Below are 18,736 nucleotides of genomic sequence, written 5' to 3' on the forward strand. Positions count from 1 at the left end.
AGATCCATCCATTCCTTCCATCTGATGTCTACACTCTAGGCACTAGATGGCCCTGATGCTGGGACAGAGACAAAAAAGGCAAAATCTTGCTTTCAGAGAATTCAGAATAATACCAGGTAGTGGTACATGCCCTTGGGAGGTGAAGGAGGATCAGGATGTCAGTTTTGGCAGCATGAAACCCTGTCTCAAAATAAAAACAAAACAAAACAAAACAACAACAAAAAAAACCTCAACCAACCAACTAAAATACCCAGAATTAGGAAATAAAGACATTTCTGGGTCTTGGGAGATGTAGAAGAAACAAGTTTTCCCTACTAAAATGAAGGTTAAATTTCTAACCAACAGAGATGATTTGGGGGTTATTTGGGCTATTCAGCACATCTGCCTCACCCAATAGCATGGAATGCTTCGTCTCCTTCCAGGGACATGGACCTTCCCTACCGATCATTCATTCAATGCTCAGAGGTTCTGCTGCAGGTATGGGGGGGGGCGGGGGGGGATTTACAGTGCTTAAGGCTAATCCTTTGCTCTCTACATTGCAAATGTCTCTCTTGCTCATTTCAGCTACAACTGGGAGCTGCCCTGCCTTTGACTAATCCACAGAGGACTCTGTCCTATTGAGGCTAATCTTCAGATAAGCCAGCCCCGTCCTGGGAACCACACCTTCGCTCACCTGGAGAAGCTGCTGGTTCAGTCCAACTTTATCTAAAGCCAAAGCCTCGTTTAAGGCCCCAAGCTTGACAGCTGCAGCTCGAAGATCAGCTACCTCTGCCTTCAGGCTGTTCTCAGAACCTGATAGCTCCACAATGGACTGTTCTGCCTAAAAACAAAAGGGTTAAAGTGTTTCCTAGTTCGAATTTTCAGGAACAGTAAGTAAATCACACTCCCAATACCTGCCTTTTTATTTTTCAACTATCACTCCATTTCTTCCCTTGCAATCTAAACAAGTTTTTCATTCATTCATTCATCCATTCATTCATGAGACAGGTGGTCACAGCACAGAAACACGGAAAGTCATGCAAACACCTACAGTTGTCATGACACTACAGAAACTGTAAGTGCAACTGAAAACTCAAAGAAGGCATCAATTCAGTTAGGGAGAGGAGCTGATGGAACACAGACAGGGAGCTGGTCCTTGGGAGTCAAGGTGAAAGGAAGGTGCATACAATGTACTAATGTCATGAAGGAAGATGACTTGAGACTGCAGCTGATGCTTTGTGGCAAGAGCAAAGGACACTTGGAGTGAGGGTGGGCTTCGGAAGGTAGGCCGCAGATGGCAAAAGGTATTGAATATGTTTTTAAGATTTATATTTTAAAACCACGTGTATATAGGTGTGTGTGTATGTGTTTGTCTCTTTTCTCACGAATGAATGAATAAATGTACAAATATGAGTGCAGTGCCTACAAAGTCCAGAAGAGGATATGAGATTCCCCTGGAGTTCCAGGCAGTTGTGAGTCCCCTGAGGTCGGTGCTGGAAATGAACTCAGACTCTGCAAGCGTAGTGTGCACTCCTCACTACAGAGCCATCTGTAGCCCCACTGGATGGCTTTAAGAGACTAACAACCAGATTTATACTTTAAAAAACCCATTGAACTTCAATGCAGAGGGCATGTTGGGAGGGAGAGAACCCAGAAGCAGACTAGGGATTCCAGCCCCTTTCTTAGGAACACGCCTTTGCAGGAAGGGTGGAGACCCACATACCCTGGCCAAGGCTGCAGCCACTTCCACTCGCTCCTGCTTCAGTAACTCCCCTTCTAGGCGACTTGACTCCAGGGTTTCTCGAAGAGTGAGCAGCTCACTTAGTGATTCTGACTGCTTGGCTTCCAGGCCCACCAGCATCTCCTGACTAAGGAGGGAAGGACAGGGAGCTAGAAGTGTTTGGGACTGGCCACGTCCCAACTGGAGGCAGGAATATACTTACTGTTTCTATGCAAAACAACATAACAACAATAAACCAACCAACCAAAACAAACAAGCAAAACAATGATTCTATTTCTTTGTGTGTGGGGAAGGAACCGTAACACACGCGGAGAGGTCCAAGGAGTAAACTCACACTGAGCCATCTTGACAGTCCTATGCTGGCATTTGATGAAGTATTGTCCCATCTTTTCAATAACTTTTCAAGTAACATCTCAATTTTGTCAAGAGACTTAGCTGTTCTGGTGACAAAGCCAAAATCTACAGCAACCCTCTAGAGTCCTTTCCTTTCTGTAGCATTACCTAGTGGAATTTGCAGGCTAGTTACTATAGGCACTGACCCTGGAGTCCCAGTGAATGATCTTCTCACAGCCAGCTAGCTCTGAACACAAAATTCCTACCTCTCTTTCTTTGCTATTCTGTCCCTTTGGTCCTTTTTTCTACAGATTAAAATGATCAAGGCCCCACTCAAAGAAAACCTCCTCCTCCATAAAAGTGTCCCTGATGCTCAATAACTAAACACCAAGTTTGAACTCCAGCTTAGTGAGGCGTCACAGCGACAGCTTGTCTGATATCTCATCAGATTTCAATCCTTGAGAGCATAGTCAGTGCCTTACTCATTTTTGTAGCCCTCACAGTCCCTCATCCCCACAGTGACTCAAGAATGCCTACATCAGCTGTTTTCAACCTGTGGGTCATGACCCCTTTGGGGCCACATACTACATATTCTGTATGTTATATATTTATATTATAATTCATAACAGTAGCAAAATGACAGTTATGAAGTAGCAATGAAAGAATTTCATGGTTGGGGGTCACTGGTTGGGGTCACTAGAACACGGGGAACTGTATTAGAGGGTTGCGGCATTAGGAATATTGAAAACCACTGGACCCTACATAAACACACTAAGTTCATTTTCTACAGAGAAGCAGTAAGCTAATGGGAACCCACCGTGTGTAGGCTTTAGGCTCTCTATTTCCTAAGAGTAGGGCCAGGGAAGACCAGGCAGGCCCTGGTGAGGAGAGGCCGGGTCACACTTACAGGCGCTCCCTCTCCCGGACAGCCAAGTGCAGCTCCTCCTGCTGCTCCAGCTTCTCCCCTTGAGCTGAGTCCCCCTGCAGCTGCAGCTCCATGTTCATCCTCCGCAGTCGCCATGCTTCCTGCTCCAGCACTTCCAGTTGCTGCTGCAGCTCCCCTCTGGCCTTCTGAAGCAGCTCCCGCTCCCTGAAATTGAGATCAGAGATGAGCAGACCTATGGACCAAGGATCAAAGATCACAGTGGAAAAAGACCTTGTAGAGCCTTTTTTCAAGGAGAAAACTATTTATTATATGATCTTAGGGACCCAAACCCAAAGGGTCTTCCCACAGGAAACAGAATAAAAACCAAAGCGGCCTTCAGCATCCTTGGTCCAGGGACAATAGGAAGAGTCAGTCAAACACTGGACAGTGGTAGGTAAGTGGCTTAGTGAGGAATGAAAGCAGACACTGGAGAACTGAGAATATGGCTCAGGCCTCAGAGTGCTTTCCTAAGAAGCCTAAGGTTCTGGGTTTGATACCCAGCCTTGCAAAACTGTAACTAAAAACAGATATGTAGCAAAATAAAAATTTGAAGGTTTTGCTTTCATTAAAAAAAACAAAACAAAGCCGGGCGTGGTGGCGCACGCCTTTAATCCCAGCACTCGGGAGGCAGAGGCAGGCGGATTTCTGAGTTCGAGGCCAGCCTGGTCTACAGAGTGAGTTCCAGGACAGCCAAGGCTACACAGAGAAACCCTGTCTCGAAAAACAAAAACAAAACAAAACAAAACAAAAACTAAACGACCAGACATGGAAGGGAGGAACGAGCAATTGCTCACTGACCTGCTGAGAGAGTCCACCTCTTCCTGAAGGTCCACGGTCTGGCCTGCCAGAGCATCCCGCTCCCCAGTGAGCTTTTGTAGCCTTTCCCTCAGGGCCCTGCCCTCTTCCTCCCACTGATCGTGCTGCTGCTGCAAGAAGCTCATAGCCTCCTGGCAGCCTGAAAGCTGCTGCCTGAGGTCCTGCGGAAGGAACGCAATAGAAAGAAGGCGATGAACAAGAAGCCAGAGGCAAGGAATGTCTCCAAGGTAAGGGGACTGGGAACAGCCATAACAGTCAGCTGGGAACAGACATAATAACAGTCAGCTGAGGACAGACAGAACAGTTAGCTGGGAACAGAAACATGGCCAGCTGAGATGCCAACAGATCAGAGGTTTCTGGGTGGTTCTAGACCTTGGAGTTCACCAGATGTAGTGGCATGAGGGTCTCTTGGAGTAGGGAAACATTTACATTCTCCCAGGCCATTACATGCATGCACTTGGCATGTATATATATATGCCGAGCTGAAAGGGGTAATGCAGACTAGAGGTGTGCCCTGGGGGCTCTCACCTGCACAGCCTGCTGTCTCCGAGTCAGCACTGACTGCACCAGGGTAAGAGCCCTGTCTGGGTCCTGGGGATCAAACTGGGAAAGGCCATTACAGTCTGACTGCAGCGAGTCCTCATGGCCTGAGGACTGGGTCACAGTGTCCTCTTCTTCCACTGAGGCCTGAAATGCAAGCCAGTGTTACAGAGATTTGCACTAAGAGCCAGGCAACCTGAAGATTCCCTTCACAGGTCCTCTCCAGGCACGAGCAGGGAAGGGAACCTAAGAGCAAAAATGACTGGCCCCCAACTCTTCATGTTTGGTCATGTAAGGACAGAGTTAGCCACACGGCTAGAATCCTCTCGGGGCAGTGAGTGAGTGGGGAAAGGGAAGGAAATGTTACTGCAGTGACAGAGACAATTCAGCCTCTGACCTAAGAGTCAGAGCAGACAAGTTAGAGAACCTGCCCACTACACAGCACAGGAAAAGAGGCCAATCCTCCTTACGGACCCTCAGTCCAACTCAAGGCGGCTGAGAGGACTCAGAGAAGTGGGGGGGGGGGGGCTGGGGGGGAGACGATCAGTGTCCAGTTACAGTCGAGAGGCTTACCAGTGCCTGGGTTATAGCCTTGATCACGTGCTGCAGAGACAACTTTTCCTCTTGAGCATTCCTACTGAGAGATGCCTCATGCTCCATTAACTCCGCATGGTTTGTCTCCTGTGAAAGAACAGAATAGAGCCTAGAAGCCAAACTCTCAAAACATAATTCACCATTCTCATCTCCATACCAATCAGACACATTCTGTCTATTCTGTCTGCAGTACTTTCCCAAGGGGTCTAAAAACAATGTAATATGGCAATAAAAAGCTCAGAATAAATGATCTAAATGACTGCCTAGGTTAAGGTTCTTGTTCTAACAGCTGTGACTGCTATGATAGCCCTGGAAAACCAGAATTCTTTGCAATCCAATGTCATTCATCTTAAGTTACTTGAGCCCTGTGATGTATGTATTGGTGAATTCCTGACTAACCAGAATTAAAGGGGCAAAAAGAAGTGAGCTTCAGTCGGGTGTGGTGGCTCACGCCTTTAATCCCAGCACTCAGGAGGCAGAGGCAGACGGATTTTTGAGTTCGAGGCCAGCCTGGTCTACAGAGTGAGTTCCAGGACAGCCAGGGCTATACAGAGAAACCCTGTCTCGAAAAACCAAAAAAAAAAAAAAAGAAGTGAGCTTCCTGGTGGACTCCAGAGTAAGTGAGATTAGGGGTACATGTGTGGACAGGGGTTCAGGAGCTCCAAAAGTCAGCGACCAAAACACGTGCTGCCATGAAAGGAGACAGGGAAACAAGCCAGGATCCTGACATCCCGTCTGAAGAGGGAGAATCGCTTCTGGAGCATCCCTGACAGGTGTTTAAGTCAGCGAGCACAACCTCAGTCTTCCACAAGACACACACTTCCTGTGACAGCCCCAGCGGTCAACCCTCCTGCTCGTCCACAGCTTACAGTCACTGACAAAGCTTAACTCCTCCCTTCAACCCCACTCTCAGGGATTGAGGGCAGCCAGCAAAACTTCCTCACAGCCATTCTGTGCCCGCTAAGGCCTGCCCGGCTCCTCAGCCGTCTCCCATGTGACTTGGTTTAAATCTCTCCGCAGATCCCCTCCCTGGTACTTTGCTTATTCCCATCTTCTAGTAGGTTTCACATAACTCACATTGGCTTCAAGCACACCACAGTAAGTCACCTCTCTCTCTGATAAGGACATATTTCATATGCATGTACTATCCCCAGGAATACAGACTGTTATTAATCTTTTATTGTGCAGGTAAATGAATGAGTTAACTAATTTTCAGATTCGGCCAAAGTTTATTTTCAGCATTGGAGAATTTCATCAAGGACCATTTAACTGCATCATTCACTACTTGTCCACGAACAACAAGGAACCTGCCAACCCCTGCTTAGCTCCTTTGCAACACAGAGGACCACATACCAGGATCTCCATTGTTTCTCTTAGAGCCTTTACCATCTTCTCATAATCTTCATTTTGCTTCTGAGACTGGGTTAGCAGAGCAGAGAGTTCCGTCACTCTAAAGAGAGAGCACAGACAGCACTGTCACCTGAATAGCCCAAGGATGTAGACAGAGCCACACACAGCACACCTCAGCCCCCACGTGGACACACTCACGGCACCCCCAGAATCCCTTAGGTATACCCAGTCCCTTGCACTCCCTGAATAACGTGATTCTATATTCTTGATCTGGTGGGGAACACCAAAGCCACTCAGACACATGCAGGGATTTACCACTTCTCAAGACTGGAGCGCGGGTTTGAGGGCCCGAGGGCTGAAGGAAAGCCCTGGCCCAGGCCTTCCAGGCCGCCCTTGATTGTGAAGTCAGGCACCCTGAAGCCAACAAGAACATCAGAATTGCCACAGGGGATAGTCCCAAGGTCCCTCCTGCTCAAGATCTGACTCTGATAGGCAAAAAGGACAGGTGACTTGGGAGACGATGTAACTAACAATGTTCCGCACACTCAGCAACATCCCCGTCATTTAACAGCATCTCCGAGCTCTTTGTGCCCAGCACTGCACAAAACTGCTTTCCCGTTTTTGATCATTTGGGGCAGCATCTGACCATGAGTGCCAAGCTTGTCTAAAATTCTCTATGTAGTCCTCAATAACCTTGAACTAGAAATCCTCCTGCTCCTGAGCAGGAGTACTAGGTCTTAGTTCTCTTGCTGAGTACTAGGATTATAGGCTTGAGCCATAATACCTGCCTGACAAGTGCTTCTTTTTTGTTTGTTTGTTTTTGTTTTTCGAGACAGGGTTTCTCTGTGTAGCCCTGGCTGTCCTGGAACTCACTCTGTAGACCAGGCTGGTCTCAAACTCAGAAATATGCCTGCCTCTGCTTCCCAAGTGCTAGGATTAAAGGCGTGTGCCACCACGCCCGGCGACAAGTGCTTCTTAAATGAATGCTACCCATGAGCCTCTCTTTCCTTAGTATTTGTTCAGTCATTCATTCCCTCATTTACTTATTTACTTTTGAGGCAAGATTGCACTACATAGCCTTCCCTGGCCTGGAACTTGCTGTGTAGACCAGGCTGAAATTGAACTTACAGAGATTTACCTCCAAAGAATTAGGATTAAAAGCAATGACTACTGCACCTGGCTAAAAGAAAAAATTAAGACTTAATAATTTTATTAAGAATCACCTCTAGGGGCCCAAATCACTGTATTATCTTTCATTTAATTTTATGAGAGATATTTAACATTATGAGAAAAACTTCAAAACACTATAGAGACACAGACTTACTAAGATATGATCGTCGTTCTTAATGTCTTCAAAAGCAAAAAGAAAACAAAATAGTCCGACTTATGTAGACCACCCATAGGCAGAGAGCCCGAGCCATGATAAAGACTTCGCCCTGATAATCAGTGGGACTCTGTTCATGTCCTCCCTCTTATCATTTAAAGAAACCCTATTTCACTATAATCCAAAAATTAAAAGAGCCAAGGTAGGGGTATAGCTCAATGGTAGAATGTCTGATTAGTATATGCAAGGTCCTGAGTTAAATCCCCAGCACAGCACAAACAAATAAGCTTAATGTGCCACCCCAAAAGAGGACAGATAAGAAGAAACAAAGTTATTAAAGAGATACAATGTGCTATAAGGAGCAGGTCAGAAAAACTCATGGGACTATTAGCTACTGAAGTCAGAGATGTCACCAAGAGGTGACATGGAAACTCTACTTTAAAGAGCCAAGCATAGGGGGAAGGAGGGAAGCATTCCAGGCTAAGGCTGGCATACAGGAAGACACGACTGTGGAAGAGTATGGCCACAAGGAGACTGCTGCCATCACAAACCAGGAGGCCAGAGACTGGATGCAAGGTAGCCAGACCCCAGCTGGGTCACTGGACTCAGATGGCTCATTTCCTTTCCCTCTCAGGGTGAAGGTGTCTTTGACATCTTTTCGCCCACCCACAACCCCCTAAGGAAGTGAGCTTCCCCTCAGTAGATTCCCCCTGGGCCCACGCGTCACCTCACCGGTCCTGCAGCTCTGCCTTCTCCAGATCCCCGAGAGTCTTGAGCTGCATTAACTCCTGGCTCTTCTCATGGGCTTCCTTCTCCAGCGCCTGGGTCTTAGCGACGAGCAGCAGCAGCTGGGCTGGCTCACTCTCCTCCGTTCTCCCAGATCCACTGGACTCCCGAGACTGTGCTCTCAGGGTCAGGCGCAGACAGCAGGTCAGCAGGGATCCTGAAAGCCTTGCGTGTTCAGCCTTTAGCTCTGTCAGGTCTCTGAGCACAGGAAGGAAGATCGAAGACTCCAAGGAACCAAGGAAGAGAGCTTAGCCACAAAACTCAAGGTGTCTAAGGGGCAGGTCTGAGAACATCATCTCTCCAGTAACGGCAGATCTCCCTCCCAGCCGCTAACCCCGATTCCTCTTCTACAGAGCCTGCTGCCTTAAGTTCAGATTCAGCAGAGGCAAACCTCTCTCCTTATCACCACACTGACCTGTCAGTAGCTGACTTCATTTTCAGGAAGTGACGTCGGAAGGTTACCACCTCTCGCCATAGATTGAGAAGACGACCGTGTTCACCTCTCAAATAGCCCTTGAAGAACTGTGTGTTCAGAAACCCAAGTCATACCCAAGGGCAGGGACCTTGCACCAACACAAGAGTCTTGGATTCCCCACGGCTGCTGGGAGAGGGGTGAAGGGAGGAAGGATTTCAAGGTGATAGCTTATGGATAAAGAGTTTAATAAAGTTGGTCATGAGATTCAAGAGGTCAGGGGGTCCTGGATGAAAAGTGGCCTTCCACTTGGCTATATCAAAAAAGGGTATGCAGTGGCTGCTTAACAAATGGAGCTATTACCACAGACAGAACTGGGTGGCCTAATACATGCAAGTCACCCAGACCCAGAACCCAGCAAAGGTTCAGGGAACATTTGCTTTCTATAGCTCTGATTTGAACATTTCCCAGGGCCCATTAGCCATTTTTTCTCCTCCATTCAATCCAGCAGCTACCTGCTTGGGATCTAGCTATGCAGACCTCCAGACGAAGACAGATTAAATGTTCAGATCCATTTGAAACCTAAGCTAGTCACTTATGCAAGAGTTGAGCCTTATGCTACCTGCCAACAAAGCCTAGACTAGGCAGAACTAGGAAGAGAGCTGAAACAGGGGACAGCTGTCAGCTTGGGCAGAGCTAGTCAGAGGGAGGAGCAATGACAGATCAGTTTCCACCCAGGTCCAAGTTAACCCTTTCTGGTGCTGCCTGGAACAGCGTGCACACTCCACTCTTGTTCTCCTACCTCCTGCTCCATCCGCCACTGGCTCTCCTTCCTCACTAACTCGTCTCGGGCCCGACTCCAGTCCACTGTCAGTTTTTCCACGTCCTCCTGCAGGGCTTTATTCACCACATCGGCTTTCTCCATGTGCAGCCGAAGCTCGGTGTTCACCTCCACTAGACTCTCACACCTGCACCAGGCAAAAGCAAGTGCAAAATGAAGGTCTGGTCCTCCTCTTGGGAGTAAGACAGTGAGCGGAATTTTCCATTGCCAGCAATTGGAGGACTGAAGTCTTGTTTGCACTTGGGACACAAGATTCCCATGAGCCCCTCCCTCCCCTCCCCAGCTCCCCTTTTCCCTTCTGCTTTTTGCCTGCCTTAGGTTACACACAGGAACCACCATGCCCAGCCAGTTTCCCACCCACATGTTCACTCTTGGAACAGAAGTTTCCCATCAGCCTTTCCACCCACTGGATAACCACTCAGATCGGGAAAGTTGGGCCCATCACCTCTGCTGCTCCTCCTCCAATCGGATCAGCAACTGTTCCAGGTTGGGCTCTTCTACACTCTCCCACCGCTGAGGGATCAGCCCCTTGTGAGTCAGAGACAGGCCTTATAATGCTGCAGGAGAACCTCCCCTAGGACAATCCCCTCATGCTTCCTTTGACAGTGGCTCACTTTCTTTCTTTCTTTTTTTGTTCTCTCTTGGAAGCAGTTTGGCCGTTGGGCATCTAACCAGTGGAATGGAAGCTGCATCTTTCACTAGGGGCCTTAACGTCTGTTATACTAATTGGGAAGTCACTCATCGTCTCCAAGTTACAAAACGACTGTCATTCCTTTCCAGGAGTTTGCAGCAAAGTGAACAGTGTAAGATGCCTGGGGCGCCCTGGCCTGCAGGGAAGGGGTTCAATACATTCTGGTTCTTTCTTTCTCCCTCAAACTTGTCTGAGGGGAATGAGAAGATGCTGAGGGGAGCTGGAGCAAAGAACTTGACAAAGGGTCTTTCCAAGCCAGTCCTACCCAGGCAACAAATAAACACATTGCTCTGCTGCAGGCATGCCTGTAGACCTGTGTTTTCCTGACATACAAACACTGACACCTGCTGGATGAACATGAATTTTCTCTCTAATTCCACATACTGCATCCATCTATGGAAAACCATGGGTTGGAATCTCTCAGGCCAAGGATCTCTAGAAGATCAGATTGATAGAGCTCTTAGGAGCTGAACACAAAGGGACTCTTACCAAACATCCTATATAGCCCCAGTTATTTGGCAGTATATAAAGCCCCAAAAGTATATTTTGGGGGCACAGGGGAAGTCCAGAACTGAATCTCACTCACCCCAGTGGCTTCTAGTCGCTTCTCCAGGTCTTGACACCAGCTCCGGTACTGTAAAACCTGAGGCAAAGAGAGCAGGCCTGAACTCAGCCACAGCTCATAGAAACAGCAAAGAGAGCAGGCTCAGCCACAGCTCATAGAAACAGCAAAGAGAGCAGGCTCAGCTACAGCTCATAGAAACTACATAGCCCACAGGCTCCAAGAATCTTGGACAAACTTGCTGTGAAGGTGTGAAGCGGGTGGTGATGGTGAAGTGAGGCCACAGCGACTTAAGAGTTTCTGTCTGCGGGAGTGGGTGGGTGGGTGGAGGAACACCCTCACAGAAGCAGGGAGAGGAGGGATGGGGTAGGGGGTTTCAGGGAGCGGGGGAAACTGGGTAAGGGGATAACACTTGAAATGTAAATAAAGGAAGGAAGGAAGGAAGGAAGGAAGGAAGGAAGGAAGGAAGGAATAGAGAAAAAAAGGAGTTTCTTTCTGGGTGTTTAAATAATACTTTCTGGGAGACAGCTCAGTAGGGAAGCACTTGCTGGGCAAGCATGAAGATCTGAATTCAGGTCCCCAGAACCCAGGTAAAGCCAGAAGGGGTGGTGTGTGTTACTGTCCAGCACTCCTACGGCAGGGTGGGAAACAGAGACAGGAGGAGCTGTGACTGTCAAGGAGAGGCTATGGTTAAGAGTTGGAATGTCGCCGGGCGTGGTGGCGCACGCCTTTAATCCCAGCACTCGGGGGGCAGAGGCAGGCGGATTTCTGAGTTCGAGGCCAGCCTGGTCTACAACGTGAGTTCCAGGACAGCCAGGGCTACACAGAGAAACCCTGTCTCGAAAAACCACAAAAAAAAAAAAAAAAAGAGTTGGAATGTCTGGGCCATCCTCACCAGGATGTTTGGTACTACACGGGCTTTCCCTCCTCCAGTCCTATCCCAGCCTAGCGCCCAACTCTGGGGGAGGCTTCTTTTCCCCTTCCCCACAGGGCTATCTACCTCACCTTGGCCTGCAGCTTCCTCACGAGGGTTGCTTGTCTCTTCTGGGCCTCTTGGGAGTTCTTCAGTTTCCGCCAGGAGGCAGCCTGGTTCTCGGCCATCTGCTGCTGCAGCGCCAGCACCTGCCCCTCCAGCACCAGCTGCAGGGACTGGGGCTTCATGTTCAACCCGGGGCTCCCTGTCTCCATGGGCACACCACAGAACAAATCCGCAGCTCCTGTGTAGCTAGAGGCTGGTTGCAGGAGGGTGTCTAACCATTGTCCTACGTGTCTTAGACCTCCTCTTGAGCTAGAGACCAAAATATAAAATAAAAGTGAAAAGGTTAGATTTCTCAGATTTACTCAACATTTAAGTGGAGTGAATCTGGGCTGAATGAAGTAAATTGGTTAATTAGGTTTTCTTTATTACAGGACTCCTCAGAACTTTCTTTTTCAATATTTATTTATTTTTATGTATATGAGTGTTTTGCCAGTATCTATGTATATACATCATGTATGTACTTGGTGTGTAAGAGGCCAAAATGAACATAGCCTTTCGGTTTTTTTATCCGCTGAGCCATCTTGCCAGCTCTTCTTTTTTTGAGATGGGGTTTCATACAGCCCTGACTGTCATGGAACTTGCAATGTAGCTAAGGATGGATTTGAACTCCCGATTCTCCTGCCTCTACCTCCCTAGTGTTGTGATTACAAGCATGTGCCGCCATCCCAGAAAAACGTTAATAATTCAAAAATAGATGCCAACATTCGTGATTGAAAGAATACATATGCAAACATGCATTTCAGGCTCTTCTGAGGAACCAAGCCACCTACTAACCCATAAGGTGGTGACCAGAAATCTCCTACCTCTCCAGCATCTAAAGACCAAGGCCTCTTCTACATTCTTATTCTCTAGGTAACAGGTAACAATCTCCACTAGCCAAATTGGTGAGTTCTAGGTTTAAGTTCAAGACCCTGAGGAGACATATAAGATGAAGAGATTGAGGGAGACACACCCAATCAATCTCTCCCTCCACAGTGAACATGAACACACCCTTGCACACACATGCCATAGAAATAAAACAACAACAACAAGAAAAGAACAAAACCCCTCCAAACCAACACCACCAAAAGATTAAACTGAGCCTAAGTTGGTCATGGTGACACAGGCCTGAAGTTTGGCCACTCAGGAGATCAACTCAGAGGATCAAGAGTTGAAAGTCATTTTCAGTTACATAGTAGTAACATGAAATTCTGTCTTAAAAAAAAAAAAAAATTGAATCTTCTCTTTTTTTTTTTTTTTTTTTTTTTTTTTTTTTTTTTTTTTTGGTTTTTCAAGACAGGGTTTCTCTGCTCTGGCTGTCCTGGAGCTCACTTTGTAGACCAGGCTGGCCTCGAACTCAGAAATCCGCCTGCCTCTGCCTCCCGAATCTTCTCTTTTTGAGTGTAGGATGGAATAAAGTAGAAATGACTAAGGCTAGACAGTGGCCTTAGAAGAGAACTTGCTGCTCTTGCAGAGGACCAGTGTTTGGTTCTCAGCCCCTAGATGGTAGCTCAAAACCACCTGTAACTCCAGTTCCAAGGGCTCTGACACCCTTTTCTGATGGCTGAGGGCAGAAATGTGTAACAAACACACATGCAGGCAACACATCCATACACATAAAATAAATAAATCTTTAAAAGTGTTTAAGTAGAAATGCCTTCTGGGGCTGGAGAGATGGCTCAGCAGTTAAGGGCACCGACTGCTCTTCCAGAGGTCCTGAGTTCAAATCCCAGAAACCACATGGTGGCTCACAACCATCTGTAATGGGATCCAAAGTCTTCTTCTGGTGTGTCTGAAGACAGCTACAGTGTACTCATATTCATAAAATAAATAAAATCTTTAAAAAAAAAAAAGAAAGAAGCCGGGCGTGGTGGCGCACGCCTTTAATCCCAGCACTCGGGAGGCAGAGGCAGGAGGATTTCTGAGTTCGAGGCCAGCCTAGTCTACAAAGTGAGTTCCAGGACAGCCAAGGCTACACAGAGAAACCCTGTCTCGAAAAAATAAATAAATAAATAAATAAAAATAAATAAATAAATAAATAAAAGAAAGAAAGAAATGCCCTTTGAAACAAGGTCACAGAAGGTACTACGGCTTGTTGCTTGTTCGATTTTTCTGATCAACCTCTCTGGAGAAATACCTGCTCTGTCCTGAGGACACACAAGTACCTGAGGAGGCCCAGGAGAAAGTATCAGGGCCTTCTGCCAATAGCCCTGTTGGGAACAGATCTTCTAGCCCCTGGTGGAAAGGTTCAGATCAGGGTCAGCCTTGTCTGAAACTGCTAAGCCAGCAACACCGCTGATCTGCCCCACACTTCTCCCCCATGGTGAGTGCGTGAGATAATAAACAACTGCTGTTTAATACTAAACTTGGAATAAGTCATGTTCAGCAACACAACTCAATCGCTGCCAAAGCTCCTCCCAGGTGCTACTGATACCTCCTAAATTCTGTTATTTTGTTTTGTTTTGTTCTCACTAGAACAGTTAGAGCATCCTTTTAAAGTACAAAACAGGACTGCTGAGGTGCTTCAGGGGTCGAAGTGCTAGTTGCCATCCTGACAACCTGAGATCAACCACAGAACCCAGAGCTCAAGGAGAGAACGCCTCGTGGAAGTCATCCTCTAACCTTTACCTGAGAACTGCACCATATGCTTGTACACACATATGCACTCAAAATCAAAACGAACATAAACAGCCAGGCAGAGCAGGACAAGCCTAAAATCAGGCATTTGTGAGGCTGAAGCAGGACTGCTACAAATTTATTCTCCCCAGAGCTACATAGTAAACCTGAAGACAGCCTGGGCTACATATAGAGACCCAGTCTCAAAAAATAAAACACACACATACCCTAGATAACAACCAACTAGAGTTAAAGAGAATCTTTATGCTTGCCCAGAGTATCTAACTGACCCATCTTATCCAAATGAATTACTCCTGTTTCTTTCTCATCTCCCAGTTGCTCACACTCCTCCACCTGCACAGCTAGCCACCCGCCTGTGTGCAGAGCACAGCAAGAACCACACTCATTTGTTATCCACATCACTCCCTAACCAGGCTTCTGACCAAATGCCACCCTTCTTTTTTTTTTTTTTAAGATTTATTTATTTATTATATGTAAGTACACTGTAGCTATCTTCAGACACTCCAGAAGAGGGCGCCAGATCTCGTTGCGGATGGTTGTGAGCCACCATGTGGTTGCTGGGATTTGAACTCTGGACCTTCGGAAGAGCAGTCGGGTGCTCTTACCCACTGAGCCATCTCACCAGCCCCAAATGCCACCTTCTTAATAAGTTGTACAATGTGAAGTACCACCATGTGCAGGCGTTCTACTCACCAAGCCTATATTTCTCTAATTATTATGTACAACAACTAACTAAAATGTAAGTCCCTCTGGTACAAAGACTGGTTTGTGATTGTTGGCTTGTTTGTTTCAGACAGTGTCTTGTTCTGGTGGCTCAAGCTGACCTAGAATTTGTGATCCTCCAGTTTCTGCCTTCCAAGTACTGAGACCACACACACACACACACACACACACACACACACACACCAACTAACATTGTTTGAGTCAATGCTGCATTCCCAGCTCGTGAAACAGACCTGGTGTATGAAGTGCCCGTTATATATTATATCATTATATGAACAACATTAAGTAACGTGATCCTTCCGATCACCAACACAGCTTTACAAAATGTGGGCAGCTCCATAGCTGTTCACAGAGCAGATGTAAGATCATACACAATGGATACAGTGTTTCACGCTGACAATAATCAGCTGCAACTTTCATTACCACGAAGTAAAAACTTAGAGGTATTAAGATTACTGTCCTCAGCCGGGCATGGTGGCGCACGCCTTTAATCCCAGCACTTGGGAGGCAGAGGCAGGCGTTTTTCTGAGTTCGAGGCCAGCCTGGTCTACAAAGTGAGTTCCAGGACAGCCAGGGCTACACAGAAAAACCCTGTCTCGAAAGAAACAAAAAACAAACAAAAAAAAGATTACTGTCCTCATTTTACAATCAAGAAAACTAAAGCTCAGGGCTCTGTGGTTAGGAACACTTGTTGCTCTTGCGGAAGACCAGGCTTTAGTTCTTGGCACACACAGAGTGACTCGTAACTACCTGGAGGATGCAAGGGTTTCTTCTAACTTCTGATGCCCCCAGACACACATACAAAGCACTCATACATATGAAATAAAAATAAATAAAATCCCAAAAAAGACAAAAAAGAAAGGATGAAAGAAAAGTAGGATTCAGAAAAATGGAAATGTAAGCTGGACATAATGGTGCACGCCTTTGATCCCTGCGCTTGGGAGGCAGGAGGTAGATCCCTGAGTTTGAGGCCAGATTGCTCTTGCAGGGCATGCAAATTCAGTTCTCATCACATACTAACAACTGCCTCTAACTCAGTTCCACGAGGTCTACAGCTCTGATACGTGCATTTGTGTCCACCCTGCTGCCCCCATACACATAATTAAAAAAAAAATTTGTTGTTGTTGTTTTGTTTTTTGGTTTTTTTTTTTCAAGACAGGGTTTCTCTGTATAACCCTGGCTGTCCTGGAACTCACTTTGTAGACCAGGCTGGCCTCAAACTCAGAGATCCGCCTGCCTCTGCCTCCCAAGTGCTGGGATTAAAGGCGTGCGCCCCCATGCCCGGCTTAAAACTAAATATTTTTTACATGGGAGCATGGCTCTACAGGTAAGGAGTTGGCCTGATGATTCTAACCCACATGAAGGCTGAAGACGTCTCCACAACGACAACGTCCTCTATAGCCTTCACGTGTCCACCAGGTGCAACTGGTTAGTAGCAAAGCGGAAATCAAAATCTAATTCAATTCCAAATTCTATGCTCATTTCATTAGCTGCCAAAGTCAGAAAGTATAAAACTCACAGCACTGCAGAGCATTTCCTAAGGGGAATGAAATAATGACATCCACACCTGAAGCTTTCTGAGGTAATTTGAGCAAAACGTGACAGAATGTTCCTGCAGCACAGGGTGTAGGTGTACCAGTAAGACAGCGCAGAGCTGGCCTTGATTTTTGTTAAGAAAACTATCGATTTGGTAATATTATCAATCCTACTTCATAAGCCTTCTCAGGGCCCAGCCTAGACTCACAGGCCTGAAATCTCATTCTTGGGAGGCCAAGACAAATGAACATCAAGTTCAAATACAGCCTTGGTAAGTTGGTAAGACACTATCTCAAAATAAAAAGGGAAAAGAGGGCATGAGATTATTAGTTCAGTGGTAGAACACTGACTGGCTGCATTAAAAACGCTGGGTTAAAAAAAAAAAAGCAGCCCTTTTATTGAAACGTGAGTTGCAACCCTGACCTCTATATCTTACAGGCTAACGTATAAAACTGCAAGCTAAAGGCAATCTAGTTAAGTCATAATATACGTAGGGGGTTCTAGCTCATTGTGAAACTTGATTTATGAGTGCTTGTTTCTTCATGCATAAAACGTGAATATATAGAACGCACACCATAGATCGCTGCGTGGATTAAAGGGGCCTTTGTAGGTAATGCATTTAGCAGAGCTATCATCTTTCAACTATTCAGTAACTTTTTTTAGTTACTAGTAGTCATCATAGGACATAAGAGTTGAAAAAAAAAAGACATGACTTCTAACAAACAAGCCCAGATCAAGAAAGAGTGGCAGAACACTGACTTGGGCAAAGTTCGCAAAAGGCAAGAATCTGATCAGTTGAGCCTGGAGCAGGCCTCTAGGAAAGGTTTTTAAAGAAGTGATCTTTGAGTTCTGAAAAATCAAAGTTCTGATAATGGGGCAGCGGGCTGAGACCGGACTTTCAGGGGAAGATCACATGCAAAGCCGTATGCGCACAGGGCGCTGCAAAACTCCCGGGTGCACAGAGAGAGATCCGCAGGGCGCGCAGCATCTCATCCCTTCAGCTCCGGGCTACGGCAGTGGGTCACCCGAGTGTGAGGTTCTCCTGGGCGGCGGCTGCAGCAGGAAACTGAGGCAGGCAGGCCCTGACCACTGGGACAGATCCCAGCCCGTCTCTGGGCCCGGGGCGCCTCCCGGGATACAGGAAGCCGCTGTCCAGGCGACATCCTCGCGGGTGCCCAGGCCCTGGACCTCGGACCGTTACGCTCAGCGCCTCCCGCCTGCCCCTGCCCACCTCACCAGGGTCGGTTCCCGGGGATCCCGAAACGCTCCGCAGCTACCGAGGCCGCTGCAGCAACCTGCAGGCCAGGCCCGGGGCCGCCCTCAGTCTGGAGGCCAGGCCCCGCCCGCCAAACTCCCGCCCTTTCGTGGGGGACCGCCCAGCCCAGCCCAGCCGAGCGCCGGGGATGAGTGCGCCGGTGCAAACCTCTCGCCATATTAAGTACTGGCAGACAACTTACTAGAGAAACCCAAAAGGAAAGGGGGGGATATAGTGAGACACAAGGTCGCTCTCCAAAAGTAAAGACAGTCACCGTCTCTGAATTCTAGCACTGAACGTTCTGAGGTGGAGAAGAAACACTCGCCCTCAAGCTCCCGCCTGTGGCTTCAGAGTTAGGTACTGCGCATGCGTAAAGCCAAGGTCTCGGTGCACCTGCGCACTCTCTCACCAACAAAGCCAAGTACAGTAACCGGGAGAAAGCAGCTAGCTCCAGTTAAATCTGGGCAAACGAATGTCTCAGCTTTCGATCTTTACTGATCCTCCACGCAGCCCCAGGAAACAGAACATTCGCAAACAACTGTGTCGTTGGGAATACTCGGAACTCCACAAGGCTTTGCACAAGATTGCTTTACTTAAGTGGTTTAAATGCCAGGAAGGCTACTTTGTCCGGTTATGACTACCGCTACATGACTGCGTTCCGCTAGGAACAGGG

General features: G+C 47.3%; 1 protein-coding gene across 3 annotated transcripts in view; it reads right to left on the bottom strand.

Moving 5' to 3' along the window:
* Cep250 (centrosomal protein 250) overlaps nt 1–18,158 on the bottom strand; it is a 43,000-nt gene extending 24,842 nt beyond the window's left edge. For 2 of the 3 annotated variants that reach the window (XM_029473958.2, XM_021185583.3), the window contains exons 1-14: nt 18,040–18,153; nt 11,900–12,182; nt 10,919–10,975; nt 10,087–10,169; nt 9,603–9,768; nt 8,804–8,910; nt 8,335–8,586; nt 6,282–6,378; nt 4,908–5,015; nt 4,323–4,481; nt 3,777–3,955; nt 2,961–3,143; nt 1,703–1,847; nt 674–820 (exon numbers count right to left, since the gene is read on the bottom strand). In XM_029473958.2, the coding sequence (XP_029329818.1) occupies nt 674–820; nt 1,703–1,847; nt 2,961–3,143; nt 3,777–3,955; nt 4,323–4,481; nt 4,908–5,015; nt 6,282–6,378; nt 8,335–8,586; nt 8,804–8,910; nt 9,603–9,768; nt 10,087–10,169; nt 10,919–10,975; nt 11,900–12,082 (1,866 nt within the window). In that variant the 5' untranslated portion in view covers nt 12,083–12,182; nt 18,040–18,153. Of the gene's footprint in view, nt 1–673; nt 821–1,702; nt 1,848–2,960; nt 3,144–3,776; nt 3,956–4,322; nt 4,482–4,907; nt 5,016–6,281; nt 6,379–8,334; nt 8,587–8,803; nt 8,911–9,602; nt 9,769–10,086; nt 10,170–10,918; nt 10,976–11,899; nt 12,183–18,039 lie in introns of all 3 variants that reach the window. The other variant, XM_029473957.2, reaches the window with a different exon arrangement.
* Nucleotides 18,159–18,736: the final 578 nt, after the last annotated feature.

Source organism: Mus caroli, unplaced genomic scaffold (assembly GCF_978045245.1).
Source record: "Mus caroli unplaced genomic scaffold, Mus_caroli_1 scaffold_2, whole genome shotgun sequence".
In the NCBI taxonomy this organism is placed as follows: Eukaryota; Metazoa; Chordata; class Mammalia; order Rodentia; family Muridae; genus Mus; species Mus caroli.